Source organism: Phaseolus vulgaris, chromosome 3 (genome assembly GCF_051622355.1).
Source record: "Phaseolus vulgaris cultivar YP4 chromosome 3, ASM5162235v1, whole genome shotgun sequence".
Taxonomy (NCBI): Eukaryota; Viridiplantae; Streptophyta; class Magnoliopsida; order Fabales; family Fabaceae; genus Phaseolus; species Phaseolus vulgaris.
This window is the reverse complement of record NC_143500.1, coordinates 34,947,579-34,968,341: the sequence shown is the minus strand read 5'-3', so window position 1 is coordinate 34,968,341 and position 20,763 is coordinate 34,947,579. Positions and strand designations below refer to the sequence as shown.

The 20,763-nt window shown below is 28.7% G+C and overlaps 1 protein-coding gene and 1 pseudogene across 1 annotated transcript; one reads left to right on the top strand and one right to left on the bottom strand.

Annotated features, from left to right (window-relative positions):
* Window positions 1-96: 96 nt before the first annotated feature.
* Window positions 97-1,123, top strand: LOC150028812 (uncharacterized; annotated as a pseudogene).
* A 12,273-nt stretch (window positions 1,124-13,396) lies between these two features.
* LOC137807185 (protein ELF4-LIKE 4) lies at window positions 13,397-15,299 on the bottom strand. Its single transcript, XM_068607670.2, has 2 exons — window positions 15,160-15,299; window positions 13,397-13,987 (listed from the first exon to the last, which is right to left on the bottom strand). Exon 2 carries the CDS (start codon window positions 13,932-13,934, stop codon window positions 13,590-13,592), a length of 345 nt encoding a protein of 114 aa, XP_068463771.1. The 5' UTR covers window positions 13,935-13,987; window positions 15,160-15,299; the 3' UTR covers window positions 13,397-13,589.
* Window positions 15,300-20,763: the final 5,464 nt, after the last annotated feature.

The window sequence follows — 20,763 nt, the reverse complement described above, 5'->3', positions numbered from 1 at the left end:
TGGAGAGTTCAAGGTAATTTGAGTTATGATTACATTTAAAATGATATTTTATTTTTCTACAATGTTTTTTTTCTAATTTATTTTACATGCAGAAAGAGTATAAGTGGGATATGGAACAAGACCAACTCATTAGATCCATTTTTGATACAAAAGCCTCCCGTATCTTTAAAAATGCTATGAGTAAAGTTAGGCATGGTCAAGATAAGGGGACCTGGATTCCACAACTTGTTCGAGCAACCTTGGACCAACATTGGAGTTCTACAGAATTCCAGAACAAGAGTGTTATTGCCAAGGCGAATCGGGCTGTTGAGAAGGGAGCCTCAGCCTACTGTGGTGGTTCCATATCTACCGCAGCTCACTTTGAGAAAATGGTAATATTATTATATTTCTTCTCTTTCTATATTTAATTTAAATACAATCTATGATATCTTTTTTATTGAATTTATGTAGACTAAAGAGCTTGAACGACAACCAATTGCTTGGGAGGTTGTAGAAAGAACAAAGAAATTGAAGACTGGACAATGGGTCAATGACAAGACTCGCGACCTTGCGGTATGTTTAAAATTTGTTATGGTTTAATTTTTACTATATGTTTTCTTCGCAATAATCAATTTGACTTCATTTTCAGGAGAAATATAAGAAACGTCGAGAAGAAGCCCAACAACAGCAAATGCTTGAAAGCGCATCTTCGTAAAACTCTCATGTTGCCTCTATTGATGACAATGAAATATACATCGATGTTGGTGGAAGTGGAAATAAAAAAGGGAATGTCTATGGTCTTGGTGTATTGAGCAAAAGGTTTAATAGTTCAACAAGTGCTCACTCTGCTGCAAGTCAAGCTCCAGTAGTCCATCAAATAGAAGAAATGCGTGAGATTATTCAAAAGCTAAATGATGAACTTATGACAAAACGTGTCAAGGAGCGGACACTTGAAGAAAAGATGGAGCTATTGATGAAAACTCATGAAGAGCAAAGTGAACGCATGCGCAAACAAGATGAGAAGATGCAACTCATCCTACAACACATTCAAATGAATAATCCCGCATCAGGATCTTCAGATCCTACTACCAGTGGACATCATAAAGGAGACCAGAGTAGAGATGACAGTTCAGAAGAAGATTAGTTATAGTTGAATTATATCATAGATTTGACTCTTTTAACTAGTTTTCAACAGTTTTAGTTGTGTAGTATGATTTACCTTTAATTTGAGCACTACTTCTTCTTAAACTATGTATTTGAAGTTCATTACAATTTAGTTTGATTGAATTTTGAGTATCTCTATATGCAGGTCTGAATATTTTTATAAAATGGTCAAAATCCCATTTTAAATAGGTATTAATAATACAAATAAAAATAGCCACCGAAAATTGATTTGGTGGCTATTTAGCCACCGAAATGAAATCTGTCGCTGTAGAAGTCTCCATTTAGCCACCAAAATAGTCACCAAAAGATTTCTTTTTAGCGACCGAAAATGGTGGTCGCTATCACCTTCTAATTCAGCCACCGATTTAGCCACCGAAATTTGGGTAGCTAATTTGGGTTTTGAATTTCTGTGACCAAATTTTCTGCGACCGATTTAGTCACCGAAATTTCGGTTGCTAATTTGGTTTTCAAACTTTGGTGACTAAATTTATCTGCGACAAATTTGGCAACCGAATTTTTGGTGGCTAATTTAGTTTCTAAATTTTGGTGACCAAATTTCCTACGACCGATTTAGCCACCGAAATGTCGGTTGCAAATTAACGACCACTTTATAATTCGGTCGCTAACGGTTTTGCGACCAGGGTTTTCGCTTCCATCTTTATTTGGTGACTATTTCGGTCGCAGATATGATTAGCGACCGATTATAGTGATTTTAGCGACCGAATTTGGTGGTCGCTAAAAGTAATTTTTTTTGTAATGGACTACAAGGGATACAAATTGTACAACCTAAAGACCAAACAATTTTTTAATTCAAGTGATGTTATTCTTCATTGAAACAAATTTTCCTTTTAAAGAAATGACTTCTTATAAAAATTCTTCCTCTTTCTTTGATGATACAGTAATTCTTTTACCCATTACTAATGATTTGCCTTCAGATATCACTCTAATAAACCTTATGATGCATATGAAACATCAATGTCTCATATGATGGTTTTGAAACCTTTTATCAATGATCATCTAATTATCTAAGAATCTCTCTTATTTGTTGGAATATGTGTGCTCTAACACTCCCACAAGTGATATAACTTACTTCTGTAAGGCTTTTATTAGTTTTTGTTGTTGCAAAAATTAGAGTTTACAATTTAGAAACTATTTATCAATATTAGAAACTAATTTAGATATTAATAAATTTTTTAACGTCTAAAATAATATTTCATTTAGTCAGTATAAAAATTTTATTTTTTGTCTCTAAAATTGGTTTCTATTTAATTATTTTCTAATAGTGTTTAGAGAGAATTAAAAAAAAATAAAAAAATATTAGGAATAACATTGGAAATTTTATCGGAAATAATATTGGGAATAAAAATTGCATTCACTAGTCAGAATAAATGAGTAATCCTATCCAAAAACCAGTATAAAAGCCAGGAAAAAACTGTGGTGGAAACTACAAGAAAAACTAGCCAAAACTTATAGTAAAAAAAGTAAAATCAGTAAAATATTTAGAAAAATTGGGGTAAGGCTTAGGGGTACCTCACTGGAAAACAAAAATAGATATGATATATCTCCTTTCTTTTACTATTTTTCTTCATATTTTTCTTATGTTGAAGGTGTAACACATGTCCTCTCTTTATAGAGTGTGTTGTAATAATTACTCATGGTTTTATTTAAATGATTTATTTTGGAACTCAATTAGATTCTAATAGCTAGTTTTAGTTAAAGGTGAGTTAAAACTAAGGTGGCATGGTGAAATTATGAAGAATGGGACCACTTTAATATTACCTTATCAAAACATTAAATAGATGAAGATATTTTCTTTCTTAAGCTTATCTCCTCTTTAAAATTATAAGTCTTTTTTATCCTTTCACGTTTCTGATAGAGAGTGAGGATGTTTACACTTAGATTTATTGAATAGATCATTTAATACTTTTCAATTTGATCGTCTAATGTCTCCTTGAACATCTAATGCTTTATTAAGATTGTCTAACATTTTATTGACATTCTACAATATTTGACTATCTAATCTAAAATTAACTATCATATTTGAACTTTCAAACGTGTAATCAAAGTTTGACGGTCTAATTCATGTTAATAGTCAACTCTAGAGATTGATCTTTATTCTTTTATTTCATAATTGAAACTCATTAAATAGTTCCTTATTTTTTTTTAGAATTATGACAAAGCTAAATAAAGTGTACGTATGTTGGATAAAAATTTGTGTAATCGCATACTATATTAGATTATCAAAACCTCTAACAGGTTATTATTATATTTTTTTAATATTATAAATTTCTAAATGTTATAACCTCCAATAATCACTTTTAAATTTAGCAGGTTAACTTTTCTCATTAGAGAAAATAAAAAGAATAAGGAAAAATATAAACATACTGTTTGACTTTGTGGGTGAAAAGAATCTAACATGTCACTGAGATATACATGTAACCGATGTTGTGTAAAGACTAATTTAAGTATGCGTATATGAATTATGAGAAATTTTATAATTAGTTTCTATTTATTGTAAATTGTGAGAAATTTTATAGGACTTATTTTATTACACACAAAATTTAGATGGAACTGTCTTTTTATCTATTTAAATTTAGAGCTGTTACTCGAAAAACATGCATTCATAAGTTTAACATTTTATTATTGAAATTATCAAAATTACATATAATGGAGAATAATATTTAGTTTTATCCTTTGATTATTTATTGACTACTTTTTTTATCTTTAATTAAATATTTTTTATTTTTCGAAATCTTTCAGCAACACGTTAAAAAATTACAGAGGGGGCATTTTTAGAGTTCCATTAAAAAAATCCTCCTTTTTAAAACTTTTTTAAATAATTATTTGCTAATTTTAAAAGCACTAGACTACACTAACATAAATGAGTTAGATTTACAAAATGTCTTTTCTCTATAAGTTGTGATAAAAACATAAAACAAATAAATAAATCTAAAAAAATTAACTAATTTAGTATTTATGTTGATTAACGAGTGACTTAGCGGATATTTTTATAATATAATACATGATATATTTTAGAGTCTAATACGAGTGTACGAGAAAGAAAACTTATTTTTTTGAAGTTTAGTTAACATTATAGATTCTCCAATGAAACAAAACACTAAAGGAAGATTATGATGAAGGTGTTTTTGAGATCTTAGATATGGTGACTCTACACGGAAGATAGAAGAAAACATTCATGAATTTAATTCTCATTTTTTTGTTAATAAGATAACTTTTGAGGATCAAAGTTTTGTAATTGGCGATAATGATTTAAGATTTATTTCACTAGACACATTATCTTTCTTCTTTCTTTTCTGAAGAAGCTTTTATCTCCAAGTTGAAAGCACTTTTGTGAATAGTTTTGTAATGTTGATTACTATTGTTGGATTATTGGAATCGAAAACATGTGTATGTTGACATAAAAAAGTTGGTGTGTGTGTTTAATTTAAATTTTGAACATAAATTAAATAAGACATTTTATTTTGATTGTAATATTAAGTTGAATGTAATTTAATGTTATATTGAGTTTTGAAGTATCATTTTGAGTTAAATGAATTAGAACATTAAATATGAGCCATATATATGCTTGTATTTTAGCATTTTGAGCTTCTTGAGGATATCCTATACGTAAAGGATTTACCAAACTAAAAGTACTTCAAAAAATAATAACACACATAGCATATATATTCATCCCTTGAAGTACTAAAATAAACTTCTATATTTCTTATAGTTTAGTGCACCATAGTACTAAAATAAACTTCTATATTTCTTTCTTGTGCAAACACAAACAACATTTGCTCAAATGTAACATTCTACAATTTCTATTTGCATTTGTATTAATGGTTTTTTCAAATTTTAAAAATGGAAATATGTAGAAGTTTAAATGAAATATGATCAAATATATAACATAATTTAAATTATGTTCCTTAAAATTGTTAAAATTCAAACATGTCTAAAATGAAATTCTGTGATTCCCAAAATTAAATTTAACACAATACTTTTTAATATATAGTTCTCCAATTATAGAAAGATAAATTGTTCATTTGTAAATTATTTCGTCTCGTCATTTGATTTCTATGTAATTCATTTATGAAATCATTACAATTATCACTGACAATGAAAATTAAGGGCCAAAATAATAAAAAAAACAATAAATATAAATAATTTCAAATAAAAAATATCACAACTTGCATATAATTTTCAATCTGCCTAATTAAACGATCTCTAGACAACCAAAATTTTAAGTAAAATTTTATATTGAAGTTTATTGATTCTACTTTTTCTGTGACTAAAAATCTTTTACACAATCTTCCCTTACTCATCAATATTTAGCTTCAACTAAATTTTCAAATCTAGTTCATTAATAATAATTTATAAAAAAAAAATTCCCTTGTCTGAAAGTGACTTGCATTTCAAGAAATAGCTAAGAAAAGGTTGGAGAACACCAAAATTTTAAAACTTAGAAAACAAAACTAAATAAAACCAAATTTCAATAGAGAACTAAACTAATTGATAGAATATCTTTTCTCAACTTCCTCAACCAATAATGAACTGAACTACTAAGAGAAAAAATAATTGAATGATTTTTTAATGAAAAAAAAACATTTATTATGAATTACGAAATTTTTCAGGTAAGATTGATCATTGATTCACCAATTAGGATCTACCCTTGAAAGAAATGAGTACTCAGGTTAGTAACTTGGAGAGATTTAAGAGAGAAATATTGAGAAATAAAGTTTATTAAGAAGAAGAAAAACAAGAAAAAATATTAATTAATTTTTAGTTTCTTGAATTAATCTTTTATTTTCATAGTTAATTTGATTGGAAACGACCTCAATGTCTCCAAAAGTATTTTTGGAATAGGAAGAGGAAAGTACGAAAAAAATAAGATTGCTTGGATTTAGATATATAAAGTAAATTTGTGCTCGTGAGATAATTTTTTATTTTTTTAAAATGTTAAAAATGTAAGTTTACAATTTACTTATCTTTAAAAATAAAATAAATATTTTCATGTATATTTTGATTGATTAGAAATTTATGCATTATTTTAAATAATTATTTTTGAAAAAAAATACAAATTCCTTAACATATAATCAATTATATATATATATAATCAATTACGTATATATATAATAATAATAAATAAAATTATTGTATTTAAAAAATATTATAAAATTTAAATTAAAAATATAAACAATTTATTATTGTATATATTTAATTAATTTAATAATATTTTTTAGAAAAATATCACATGAAAATATATATTATTATTACAGTTATAGAGATCATAAGGGTAAATTAGACTTTTTAGTTATGTCATATAGCTTTTCTCAATTTTCGGCACAATGAAGAGTTTTTTCACAAGAGAGAATACATTGTGCTTATCTTCCGCATTTATTCGTTCCAGAATAGTTGCAACACCCTTAATCCAAACAAAATTAATCCATAGTTTTCCATCTTTGTGTATAGTGTTTAGGTTGAAACAAATACAATGTAAATGTAAGACATGTTTCTAAAATTTATTTATAGTATGAGCTCTTTTTTATTAAAAATTTTTATATAAAAAAAATATGAAAAAGTAAGACTCGTCAACTAATTAGGTCAAAAAAATTAAATGATAAATCTCAATAATTTAAAAAAAATCTCAAAAAAAGACATAAATTATTATTAAATTTAATGACACTAACTAAATTTACTTACTTTAACGTAAAATTAATCTTATTATTTATTTATTTATTCTGTTCAATTTAATCACTTTATTAATGAAATATTCAGTTAATTTCTTCAATTTTAAAAGTACAATATTGTATTTTTTTTAAGAATCAATCAAGTTTCTCAATTTTTTTAAATGTTATATGACTCTTAAAAATATAATAATAGGACATTTTAAAAATTCAATCAAGTTTCCAATATTTTAAAAGGTAGTATGATAAGGGAATGACATTTTTAAGATTCAATCAAGTTTCCAATATTTTAAAAGGTAGTATGATATTCCATTTGTTAAGGTTGACCTCACTAGTTTTAATACATATCACTATGTCTTTTATTAAGGAGGGAATGACACAGAAAATTAGTCTTAGGGTAAAAGTGGTACAATTTAAAATGACACTTGAATATTTTATAAATATAAATTAAGTTATTCATGGTTAATTTTTAAAAAAATCATCATCCTTCTAAAACTCCTTTTTCCTTTCCTCTTTTTTCTAAGATTCTGACATTCTCGCTTATCAGTTTGACGATCGGAGTCCGCCATTGGACTCCTGACAGTAAACTCTACAAGATTGCCCGATCAAAATCTCAGATAGAGTAAGTTCATTTTTTGCTCATTTTCCTTTTAGTTAGTTTTGATTTGGTTAGGTTTACCTTTAGTTTAAGCTTGCATGTGATGTTTTTATCTTCAGAAGTAGTCTCTGCTAACCCAAGGTCCTAGTGATATAGTTATATTTTTTATGAGGACTCTGTGGTTCAAGTTAAGCTACCCTTGAGCTTTTAGTAGGTTTAGAACTCTTAGTGAGCATATCCAGGGTTATGTGGTCACCAGTTCCAATTTTGTTTGTATGATTTTTTTTTTAAGAGTAAAGTAATATATTGACTGAAACGGTTAATTTTGAATGTTATATATTGATTTTAAAGTGAATAAGTTATTGAAAGTGTTTGTGATTGAGAATTGAAAATGTTAGAATGGTAATATAAATGAGTTGAATTGTATTTGAATAGTTTGTTGAATTACATAAAATATGATGTTTGATGAGAATTGGTTGTTTGATTTTGATGATGATTGATTTAGAGAGCATATGAGTGAGAACTGTCGATTGAATGTGTAGATTTATAAAATTATAAGTTGAATGAAATTTTAGTTCAGAAATATAACAGGTAAAACAGGTTTATGCATATTTTTCTGCATATCTCGCTCAGGCGAGATAATTTTCGCTCAAGCGAGAATAAAATGAAAAGATGGGTTGCTCTCGAGTCTGTTTTCGCCCAAGCGAGAAGAAATCTCACTCAGGCGAGAACTGGGATGAAATTTTGGGTGCTTTTGGGTTCAATCTCGCTCAAGCAATAGAATTTTTGCTTATGCAGATATTTTCGCTCAAGCTAGACTCTGTAAAAAAAAGTTAAAACTGAAATTTTTATCTTTGCTTTTAAAATGTTGATTTATTTCTATTTTATATTTTTACTTATAAATTATGTAAAATTTTGTTTTACGTATATTTAATTGAAAAATCCTTTAGTTAGATATTTATGTGATTCTTGGATGAATTTTTGTGTGGTTTGAAATTTTAAGTTTTGGTGTGATTTAATTGTGTGATTTTGGATATTGTGAGATGTGGAATATGAATCTTAATCAAGACAAAGTATTTTCAGAAAAGAAATATCGTGTTAAGATTGTTTAGGATGTGCATTAATTATGTATTCGTCTAGAAGAAGATATCCTGACTCTCCTAAGATGATGAAATTAGATAAATGAAGTTATTCAGGTGGTTACATTGGTGCAGAAACACACAACGAGTGCGGCTATTTTGAATATATAAATGCAGTTATTTCATTTAGCCGCACTTGTCTATGCTTTAGTAAATAAAAAATAAAAAATATGTTCAAATGTAACCCACAATGTACAAATTATTTATACATAATATACAAATTATAATACATAAAAAAATAAATTCAAAATATTAAAGAAAAATTCAAATAATTTAAAACACAACACTAACCTTGTGTGTGAACCAACGTTGGTGGTGAAGAGTGGCAGGGCAGCGCCAGCAACGGCGGCGATAGCGGAAGCGGTGGCGGAGCAGCGAAGCAGCGATGGAGATGACAATGCTAATGGAACAGTTTGACCACAATGCAAGGAGAAAAAATAAATATAAGGAAAACGAAAAAAAATTATACGTAGTGAAGATGCAGAGGAAGAAAGCAATTCAAGAAACTCACAATGACACAAATGAATGAAGATGCAGAAAAAGAGATGAATAGCAAGCGTACGCGAACGTAGGAACAGTGAAAACGAAAGACAAAGTGGAGAAGAAAATATGAAAATGGTGTGGTGCAATTCAAATTCTAAGGTGAAAAAGGATTTACAAATGCGGCTATTTGTATAGCCGCACTTGTAAATCAAATTAATTTGAAAAATGTCACCGTGTTTTTTACGAATTCGTTGAGCATAAAGTCGCACTTAATAAAGAGTATTCTTTTCATCATTTTGTTCTAGTGTTAGAGTCGAAGAAGGTTCATATGAAAAAGTATTTACACGAGAGCAAATGATATTACAGGTGATAAACCTCCTCAGTGAGAAGTTAGATGATGAAAATGTTTATTTTCTTTTGAACATTTGTTTTAATTTTATGTAAATATTTAAAGTCCTATGAAGAAGGATATACTTTGAAACACTATATGAAAAAGTTGTAAACATATTTGTATTATGTTTATATATTTATTTTGATATTTCATGTAAATTATGGTTATTAGATATAGGAAAAATACAGAGATATTTCAATTAAAGGATACATTACACTTAAATTAAAAGGATTAATATTTATTCATTAATTATTCTGCTGATAATTAAGGGATTTGATTAAAAATGAGGCTAAATTAAATAAATAATAATAGATAGAACATCTCTATTATAAGAATAATATTTAAATTCATCTAATTTTTATTTGATCTTCTCTAATAATATACGATACAAAAGTTTAATTTTTTGAGTTTCAAATAAGACTTTTTCGATCATAAGAATAAAATAGTACTTATTTATCTAAACAATATTTGTTTTCTCCCAACAGCCAAAAAAAAAAAAAGAGTGTTATCAAATGGATGTATCGAAAAGAGATCTTAGAATGGTGTAAAAGTATAATCCAGAGAAAAAGTAAAATAAAATCTGAAGAGTTTTTCAATGGAAATGAAGAATATGATTAAAACATTTATTATTATAGTACTAGTTTTTAAGTGGGAGGATTTTGGAGATGATCGGAGAATAATGGTTGAAATAGATGAAGAAGAATTGATATCGAAATAATGAGGGGGTTTTGTCTTTTATTATGGAGCTTGATAATGCATGTTTGTATGTACACTGATTTGAATGTATTGGGAGAGCGTCCATGATTACCGATGGGCGCGAAGCCCTCTAAAGTCATTTAACCGTCCAAAACCATTTATTGATACTCGATACAAGTGGCATAGGAGTTTGGACTCTTCTTTCTCGTTATAATTCAAGATCTCATGCACATCCCACTGTTAAAAAGAAAAAAAGTTAGTTGTAACTTGCTACATGTACTTAAATAAAGCCTCGTTACTTCTTTAAATTCTCTAAATTTTTGTTGATTTTGGTTGGAAATAATATGATAAAGTCATTGAGAAAAGGTTGAGACTCACTCTCTATTTCAATCCATTCGTCCGGTTAAAATTCATCTTTCAAAACTTGTAGTCTGCGCGAGCTAAGGGAGGGATGAACGAATTGGCCCATATGACTAGTATAATTTAAAAATTTAGAAATTTCTTTCTATATTCTAATATTTTCTTCATATAGCCTCATATTTCACATTTCAGAATTTTTACTCGCATCTTATTACGCGTGTGTCATAAGAATAATATTGTGAGACCATTTACTTAATGCATCTAAATAAAAAAAACTTAAATTTATTCAAAAATTCTATTTAAAAAACTATTTTTTATTAATTTTAGAAAAAGTATTTCTTAGGCGGGACAAACTAGTAAAATTAACTCATATATTCTATGCGAGACGGGCCAAATGCAAAACGGGCTTATGCGAAAACGTAGGTGTTGTACCTGCAAAAAGTATTTTGATACCTAAGTCAATGTTGAGATAGTTGAGTGTAATAAATATTATTTAATGCATACCTTTGTCTCGATTATATGTCCGGATTTATGTTGAGATTAAAATAAGTTTTAGAATTAATCTTTGAATTTTAGGTGAACCTCCTTACAGAAATTATATTAATTATTTGTGTTAAAGGATGTTTATTTGGACTATGTCCTAGACCGAAATCCTCTCGGAACAAAAATTAGAATGATTAACAAATAGTGGTTTAGGACAAGAAGAATTAAGCAAGCATTGAGTACTACCAGGCAAGAGGATAGTGATGTGGTTTTTGTGAAGGGAAAATGAAAATAGGGATAAGTTTGGTTATTACATGGTGGCAGGTGAAACTTAAATGAGACATGATCTTGGTACCAAACAATGCAATATAGAATGAGTGAAACGCAACTTTGCAACGTTAACGGGTCACCTAACAGAAGTGATGTCAACCTTGTAAAGTTGATTTTGTTAAAGTATGGATTTTTTCAAAAGTGTGTATGAGTGTCTTTGTGAAGGAAGGAGCCAATGGAGTTTAGTTTTATAAAAGGTATGAGAGAGAGGGAATAAAAGGGTGATCACATATTAAAAATTATCGTCAAATTATTAAAAAGTGTCATTAGGCCATAATTAAACATTTCTGGCAAGGGGCGTGGATTATTATAGTTGGATTGCTGGAATTGGGTCCAACCAATGATGGAGTTATCTACATGTTCCATTATTATAAAAAAATAGCTTTCATTGGGCAAACTAGAGCTGAGCTCCTTTCCAACCTATTTGCTGGAAATGCAAGGAACAAAGGGAAAGAAAAGCAAAAGTAGATTCCCACCGCACATGTTATGTACTACACAATGTCTAATTTGTCTTCGCTTGCTTAGGGACATATTCATCATTTCCTCCAACATAAACCATACTTCTTATTACTCACTGCTCACTTCAGCTACTACTTCTGCTTGATTGCATTTCGATTAATCCGCTTCTTAATACTTCACAAATCTCAATACCCCAATATAATCATCAATCTGCAATTCATCTTTAGTAATGTTAGCATCTTGTACATTTCAGTACTTGTGCATGTAAGAAAAGAATTGGTTTGTGACAGTCCAAAAAAGCCCTGAGGTCATGAACAAATGATAGTCTAACAATTATGACCCAAAAAATGATGGTCTAAGAATTATAGGTAGGAGTGAGTGAGTGAGTGAGTGAATTATGAATAGGAGAGTATTGACAAAGGTATGAATCTACCCAGGAGGAAAAGGTCCACTCCTTCAAAATGCAAAATCTAAACCAGAAGCAGGCCATCGTCAGCAATCACTAAAGTGGGCCTCTCTTCTAAGATCAGGAAATTAGGCTGCCACAAACTGGGTCCACCAATAAAGACATCTGCGCAATCAGGGAGAGTGAGAGTGAGAGAGAGAAATACAAACCATGGAATATCAAGTATCATAGAAGGATGTCATATAGGACATCTATAAGAAAATAAAAAAGTAAGGGGGAAATTGGAAAGTAAAAAGGAACGAACCTGAGTAGGAAGGGATAAGCATGGAGAAGTTCACTTCCATCCCAAAAGAGAACCTTTGGGTCCCTTGTCATGTTGTTGGGGTCACTGTTTACACTCAGGACTCTAGTGTTTTGTTTTAAGCTCATACAGAATGAATAGTAGAATAATTCTAATTTCTCGGCCAATACTAGCCATTGGGCATAAGAAAATCAATTAAAAAATTAGTAAAAAGCTCCTCCCATCGCTTATCTGAGATTCTGTTCTTGTGGTGGTGTGTTATAGGGAACCAAAAAGGTTTTATCTTATATTATAAAGCTGCTTTCTTCCATCTGTTTCAGAGCATCTTCACACATATGTATGCAGTTTTCAGTTCTCAGTTGTCACTCCCACAGGGAAAAACACATGAACAGATAAACCAGGTATAGTTTTCTTGATAAGGAAGCTCTGGCTACATGCGCATAGGCCAAAAACAGTGTCTGCAACACCTTCTCACTTTCAGTTCTTGGCTAAAGTAAGATCTGGGAACAACATTTTGGTTCAAGATATAAAGAGAATAAAGGTATTATATGACGAGTTTCCATCAAAACTAGATGAGAGATATGAAAAAGAATGACGGACAAAAACTATGAAGACCCTTTGGCCGTTAGCCCCTTTTGACAAGCAGAAACTCAAGAAAAGTTTATCAAAGCTAAAAGCTCTTATCTCTTGCAAAACCTCATCATAGCATAGAAAAAAAAAGCATATAAACAAGAAAGGTCCATCTCATTATAATCCATCACATGTTCAAATCCAAAGGGAAAAAGCAATCACGTTGAATAGGAAATAAAAGGGGTTGTTCTTATTCACCTTTTGAAAGACAGCAGCATGATTAAATTGGCACACAAACATGTTACGTTCCTATTAGATCCACAGTCACAAGGTTATAATAATACTGAGAGGAATTCGGGAAAATCATTCTTTTTATTTGAAATGTAAGCAGTAAGTGATGAGCTAGAGAAAGTTCTGTAATACAAGAGGGCTTCGGCTACAGAACCTAATCTTTATCTACCCCTCAACACAATTGTTATGTCGTGCATCTCCACCAAGCAAAAAAGAAAATAAATTCAAAGAAAAAAAGAAAAAGAAAAAGGTTCCCTAAAGAGGCCTGTGTCGCTTGTGGCCAGCTTTGCCATCAGATTTCACAGCACCACTGGAATCCCCTTCGGAAGAAACCTCCATGGATTTGGTAAAGGAGCTTGAAAGATCCGCATAAAGGTCAACCACTCTTCTGATGTTGTTGTTAAGCTCCCTAATAAGGCCAACGTTTCTGCTGAGATTGTCAGGGACCTTGGACTCATGATTCTGGTTTATCTCATTGATGAGTACCCGGTTCTGATCCAAGATGTCCTGGACTTGAACAAAGCTTTTCTTAAATGTTTGCAAGATCTTGTTATCAATCTGTATACCGTTGCCGAGACCAGAGAATGTGTCACCTTCCATTTTTTTTATTTATTTTTGTTGGAGTCAAAAGCTTGATCGAGTCAGAACCAGCCCTGCATATTGGGCGAAAAGAAGATGATGAGAAGAAAGAACAAAATATATGAAATACTGAGAGCGTTTCAACATATTTTTTTAATTTATCCATAATCATATCCTTCTATGTGTACCTGCCTGCACTAACCAAAACAGAGAGACAAAACATAAGCAGTTTTGGAATTGTTTAAGGCATTGCGCAGATGAGACAAGCTCTGTAGTAGAAATCATGACCACCATGAGTTCCTTTTCCAGAGGAATCAGATTATAAACATCAATAATAATAATATTTATTATTAATATTTCTACTGTTGCTATTATTACTATTATTATTTATTATTTATATTGATGGGGTAATTTTTTTAAAAATGATGAGACTGGAAAAAGCAGATCCCATTTCCATAAAAGGACCTTTTTTTAATGTACTCAGGAAATACCTACCTAAAGCACAGAGTTCCAAAGAAGAATCTAAAAGCCACCCCCACCCAAAAAAAAAAACACAGTCAATGATGCAGAAGAGATGATATTACGAAGTACTATAGCAGAGACAGTATCATTAACCCTTTTCAAGCAAAATTACGAAAAACAAAAATAGTAGAACTAAGTGACCGTCCAAATGTTGAACTTTGAACTCGAATACACCTTAAGAAAAACAAAACCCCATTTAATAATCTCATATAAGCATTAATACATAATAAAACCCGGCAAAATCTCAATTAACATGTTGATATAAGGAATTAAAATGTTGCAAAGGAACTTGGAAAAGTTCCTGACAGCATAAAATTCTTTTCAGAAATTGGTGAGATAAAAACAAAAGAACCCATTTGAGTTTGTGGAACCTACCCATCTGAAAATCAAGTAAGTTACAATTGCTGAGATCTCCTGGGAATATTTTAGTGGACAGCCGAGAAGAAGACGGAGAAGGAAAAGAAAAGGAGCTGATAAAACCAATGTCTGGGTGAAACTGAGATCAAGAAACTCCTCTCATGAAACAGTGGAGAGAAGGTTGTTGTGGGGGCAGAAACAAAGACTAGAAAACAAAATTCACATTTTATGAAACTATGGCGTGTTGTTTATTTATTTGTTTGGGGGAATTGATATAAAGGTAAAAATAAAATAATGAAGATTGTTAATACTAATAATAATAATAATAAATGATATTATAATAATTGGCATGAATGAAAAATGGTACCTTGAAAATCTGGAACATTATATTGAGAGAGAAGAGACAGAGATTGAAAGGGAAGACGAGGGATTCCCGAGGAGCAGTGAGTAATAAAGATCGGCGATTGAATCGAATCTGCGGAGCAAAGGGGCTGTCCTCCTCTGAATTCAGAGAGAGAGAGAGAAAACAGAGAATATGTAGATTTGACAGTCACGCTCGGACCCCTTTGTGTCTTAATATTTAGCACTATTCTATAATGAATATCCACCTGTTTTCTTATTTTCACATTTTATTTATTACATTTAATTATTAATTTACTTTTTTAATATCCATATATTATTAAAAAATATTGGTTTTTTTTTAATCTTTTATCTTTTAAAGTACTCATTCAGCTTCTTATCTGTTAAATATATAAAATAAAACCTTCTTTCAAATCCTCATCTACGCATGAAAACTTTACATTAACATTTTACGGATATATAAAATTAAATTTGTTAGACTTGAATAACTTTTATATCATAAATATAAATTTAAAAATTATTATTATAAAAAATAAGTGTAATAGTTATATTAAATTATTATTTATAGAAAAAATCTTTGGTTATAATATTTTTAAGAAGTATTGGGTAAAAGTCTTGGTCCTTGAAAAGAAGAAAGAAAAAAAGTAATAGGATTTTATTAGGACACGTGGCTGGTTGATGATGTAAAGAGATTTGTATGATGAAAGGGCCCTACTTTTGCCAGCAAAGCATGTATCAATTCTTTCCTTAATATTCAGAATCAGACGTATTATGATGGTGGATCACACACTTCAAAAAATTTGTCGGCCGATATTTATTTATATTAATGGAAGAGTAATGAAAACAAAATAGATTAAAAAAAAAGTACAAATATATCATAAATTAAATTAAAATTAAAAAATTTGACTAAAAAGAAATTAAGAAAAAGATTTTAAAAAATAATAGAAATAATAGAGAAATATAATGGAATGAATATACTGGTGAGATGAGATTAACCTACTTTTTAGTTTTATATTTTTTTAATTAAATATAACAAAATAATGATTTTTTATTTATTTTTTATTCTCCTTCCATCCATTTAAATATATTAAATAATTGAAAATAAAAAATATTTTTAATATATACTTAATGGTTTTTATAATAATCTTTGATTTTTAATATATTTACCTATTAAATATATAAAGTGTTTGAAACAATAATAAATAAGAAAAACTGAAGAAAAAGAAAAGTTTGAATTGGATAGATTTATTTAGAAAAACATCTATATTTTAAAATTCAATTTTCTCTTTCTTTTTCAACTAAACATGATTGGTGCTCCCTTGTTTATTTCTCCTAAATAAAGATAATTTGTAAATAGCTTGTAGAAGTGAATTATAAATTTTGGTTTAAGCAAAAGCTGCTTAGCAAATAACAGAAATGGTTTTATTATCTTAATTTTTAAAATTTATTTGCTCAAAGTTTTCACTGACATTTTTAATTATTTAACCATGTTCTATTATTATTTTTTTCAATGAGAAAAAAAATTGAAAAATAAGTTATTTAAATGGAAAAAAAATAATAGAGAGAAATGTAGTTGGATAATTTATTTTATATATTATAATATTTAAAGGATAATTTACAAAATAAATTTTTAAAAATAATAAATTAAAATAAAGCATTATTATAAAATTTAACAAAAAAAAATTTGGTTTTATTTATTATTTTAATAATTTTATTTTAATTATCTATTTAAAAAACAAAACTATAATAAGATAGATCAAATCTGCACAATATACAGAAAGTATGAAAGATAAATTTTGTTTCCATTTACATGCTTATTCCCTTTGTGTTTTCTGTAGTAAGAGTAAAACTTATTTTATATATTATATAAAAGCTAACATTTCCAATTATGAGTCTTGTAATTGAAAAAGAAAATCAATTTGCTCTAATTTGTGAATCCCAAGATGTTTTGAGATTTGTAGCATGAATAAAATAAAGAAGTAATGTATAAATGTAGTTTAATAAGTGTATAATAGTGAAGATGATGGATTTGTATATTCCCAAGTATACATGACAGGACATTACTACTTTATGTTTGAGGTTGCCATGGACCGTATACTAATATTGATTCCAGCTCAATCCCACCTGGAGAATACCATAATAATTCAATGCTTCCTAAAATTTCATTCAATATCGTGTGTTGGAAAATAAAAACTTAAATTACATTTTTTAACTCATGTTTAAGTTGTTATAACTTGAATATTATGTTTCTATCTTAAACATTTACTTATGATATTCTTATGCATCTTAAACAAGATTATTCTTTTTAAAAACTTAAAATATCGTATTTTGAACTGTTTTAATTTTTTTTACAAATCTCAATTTCAATCATTAGAACTAAGTACTTCCACTCTTAATAATTAAACCCTGCAGAGGATTTATTTGCATAAATTGTTTTATAGGTCTGTTTCCACTATTATCTATAGATAAATAGGAGTTAGTATATAGATAGATATGTCTTTATTAACATGTTATAACACTTATACTCCTAGTAATTAAGGATTCTTAGTAACTAAGGTTTATGGTATTCATATTTATTCATTTCACATTCATTGGAAAGAATTTGTCTCCCTACTTGGAAACTACTGTATGTATTTGGTTACTAAATTTACTAACCTTTCTATTCTAAACTCTTGTCGACATAACATATTATTATGTTATCTATTCTGAACGTTGTTTTTATTATTGAGTAAATTTTTTTAAAATATTTTTTTTTAAATAATATTTTATATGAGATAAAATTATTTTTATATGGGTTTAAAATCATTAATGACGAGAAAATATTAATACGATAAATTTTATTTCAAATTGAAATGAATGATAAAAAAGTCATTAATCAATTTTAATATATTATAAATTTAATTAAACAATCAATTTAACCTGACTCTTTTGATAAAAATATTATCTTATATATTGATAAAAATTATTCATTATTTTATATATTAATATTTTATTGTACACAAATATTAAATTTAATAATATTTAATAAATTATATATATATATATATATATAATATTTTTAATTTTAATGTAGATAGAGTAAACCAACTTAATTAGTGGATTCAGTGTCCAGACCAAGTATTCAAACGAGGATACAAATCAATGTCTACTTAACCTACTTCTTAAACAAATTATTTATAGCTCTATTTTTTCATGAACAAATCATTTGTGGAAAAAAATACCAGAAGGAGGTAGAAAGGAACTATTTTTTTATAAACAATATTATTAATAAAATTAACCACCAATGGTATTATTGAATTATCATTAAAATAATATAAAAATAAAATAAAATAATAACATTATTTTATTTTATTATGCACAATTAACTGTATGCCACATTATTAAAATCAACTTTCTTTAAGTAAAATAAAATTATTGATGAGCTGAAAGATCCACACTGCATTAAAATACAAGATGAAATAAATCATTTAAAAATTCCTCAATACAGCTATTTTTATCATATCTTATCATATTTAAAAAATATGCATACCTATTTTACATTCATAAACTTTTTGAGAATAAAAACTCTTGAGAAGTAACACTTGTCATTACATACATAAAAAGTAATATACAAAATAAAAATATGAAAAAACTATATCAAATTTATGTGAAACAAAATAAAAATATTTTTCTCATTATATTAAATTTAGATTAAATAAATAAATAAAGATAAAAGATCTAAATCCTGATCAGTCATGTCAGTACGTGAAAAATAATATAAAATTAAAAAAATTAAAACTAAACCAAATTTGTGTGAAATAAAAAAAAAAACTATCATTAAATTTAAAAAAAAAAAAAAAATAAAGACAAGAAGTAAAAAAAACATTTTTCAATGTATAGCTCCATCAGAATAAACAATTGAGTCTCAACATTTAATAACATCGTTTTACTTTATATAAAACTGTACAACACATGTTATTATATGAAAAATAATATAAAAAAATATATATATATAAAAGACTAGACGAAAATTCATGTGGAAAAAGAAACTTTCAAAAGAGTAATCTAACAAACAAAGTATATTGAAAGTTTAAACACATAAAAATTAAATAAACACAAATAAAATTACATTTTTTAATGTGAACTCTAACATAAAAAAAACTGATTGAATCTCAAAAATTATATGTCGCTACCATTACTTATTTGCATTATGATGATATTGATGCATATAACTAGTGTTACTTTTTATTAGGGGTGGCAAAGCGGACCGACCCGCCCCTCTTAGGCCCTTAAAATGTGGGTCGGGTTGATCCGCCTCGCATACAAAATGTGGGTTGATTTTCATGACCTGTCCCACATGTGGGTTGGCCCGTGGGTTTGCGGAGCGATCCATTTTTTTTTTTAACATAGAGGAGGAGTGGAGGCAGTAGCTATGTGCAACAGTTGAGCGCCAATAGCGTGCGATATTTACAGGCGAAGCCACGTGGAGTTGCAAGTGGAGCGAGTGGCAGTGCTGTAAAGAAGAGTGCGTCGTGTGTTGTGTGTTTTTTTTGAAACAGCATAACTGCGTTATGTTTTGAATGAAAACCTAATTTTCTTTTACTCAAAGTTGTCACTCCTCCACTGGATCATTATTGTCAAGTCAATTAATTTTTTTATTTTTTATTTTTCTTTTTGCGGGCTAGTGGGTTAGCCCACCTCGTCCCGCTGTTGGCCCGCGCGGACCGCGGGTTATGCAGGGCAGGCTAATGCGGGTTAGCGGGTTGAAAACGTTAACCCACCCCACGTTTTTTACTGCGGACCTCAGACCGACCCGCCCCACTTGGACACACCTACTTTTTATTGGACATTAGTAAATATACACTTCCTATTGTATAATTTACAAACTAAATTATTTATTTCTGAGTAAATATTTTAAATATCATATTTAATTTATAAAGAAAAAAAATACCTTAGTAGCATTACATTTACTAAAAGTGATACGATTTTGTTTGTACAAGATGCAGGGACATGAACATATTGAATTTTCGTAAAAGCTAAAATTAAGACTTAAAAAAAAGTTGGGAAATATTTTTATTATATATGATATAAATAATATTGATATATAGTGTATATGAAAGACGCCATCACATTCATGAGTTGTAAATATTTTGGACATCTGGCCACTAACAAGTATAAATATTTCTCCATCGGACATGATTTATTTTAAGGTAATGTTTGAATTATTGATACACTTGTAAAAATATGAGAGATGGAGATATGAGGTTAGTGAGATATTTTACAGTTAATAATTCTCCATAAAAAAACGTTGTGTTTGATAATAATTGGATTGGACAGGTACCGTATGTAATTGTACGAGAAGGAGAATAGGAAGGATAGTGGAAATCCAAAACGGGGGTGGTACTGGAGTCAACACCAACGTGATTCTCTCTAGGATGTTGTTTGTGTTGGATATTTATAATGGTTTTGTTTGGTGTAGTTAAGAAAAAAGAGGTACAAGGAAATCTGGGGTAACTGTTTGGGGCGAATCAGAGATGGACACGTGGATCTGGTGATATTAATAATGTGTAAGAGGGTGAGTCCCACCAAGAAGTGTGGTGTGGTGTGTAAGAAGAGGAGCTGGACACGCTAC

Coding starts and splice junctions, on each gene's coding strand:
- LOC137807185 (XM_068607670.2), bottom strand. CDS start 13,934: ATGGAAGGTGACACATTCTCTGGTCTCGGCAACGGTATACAGATTGAT.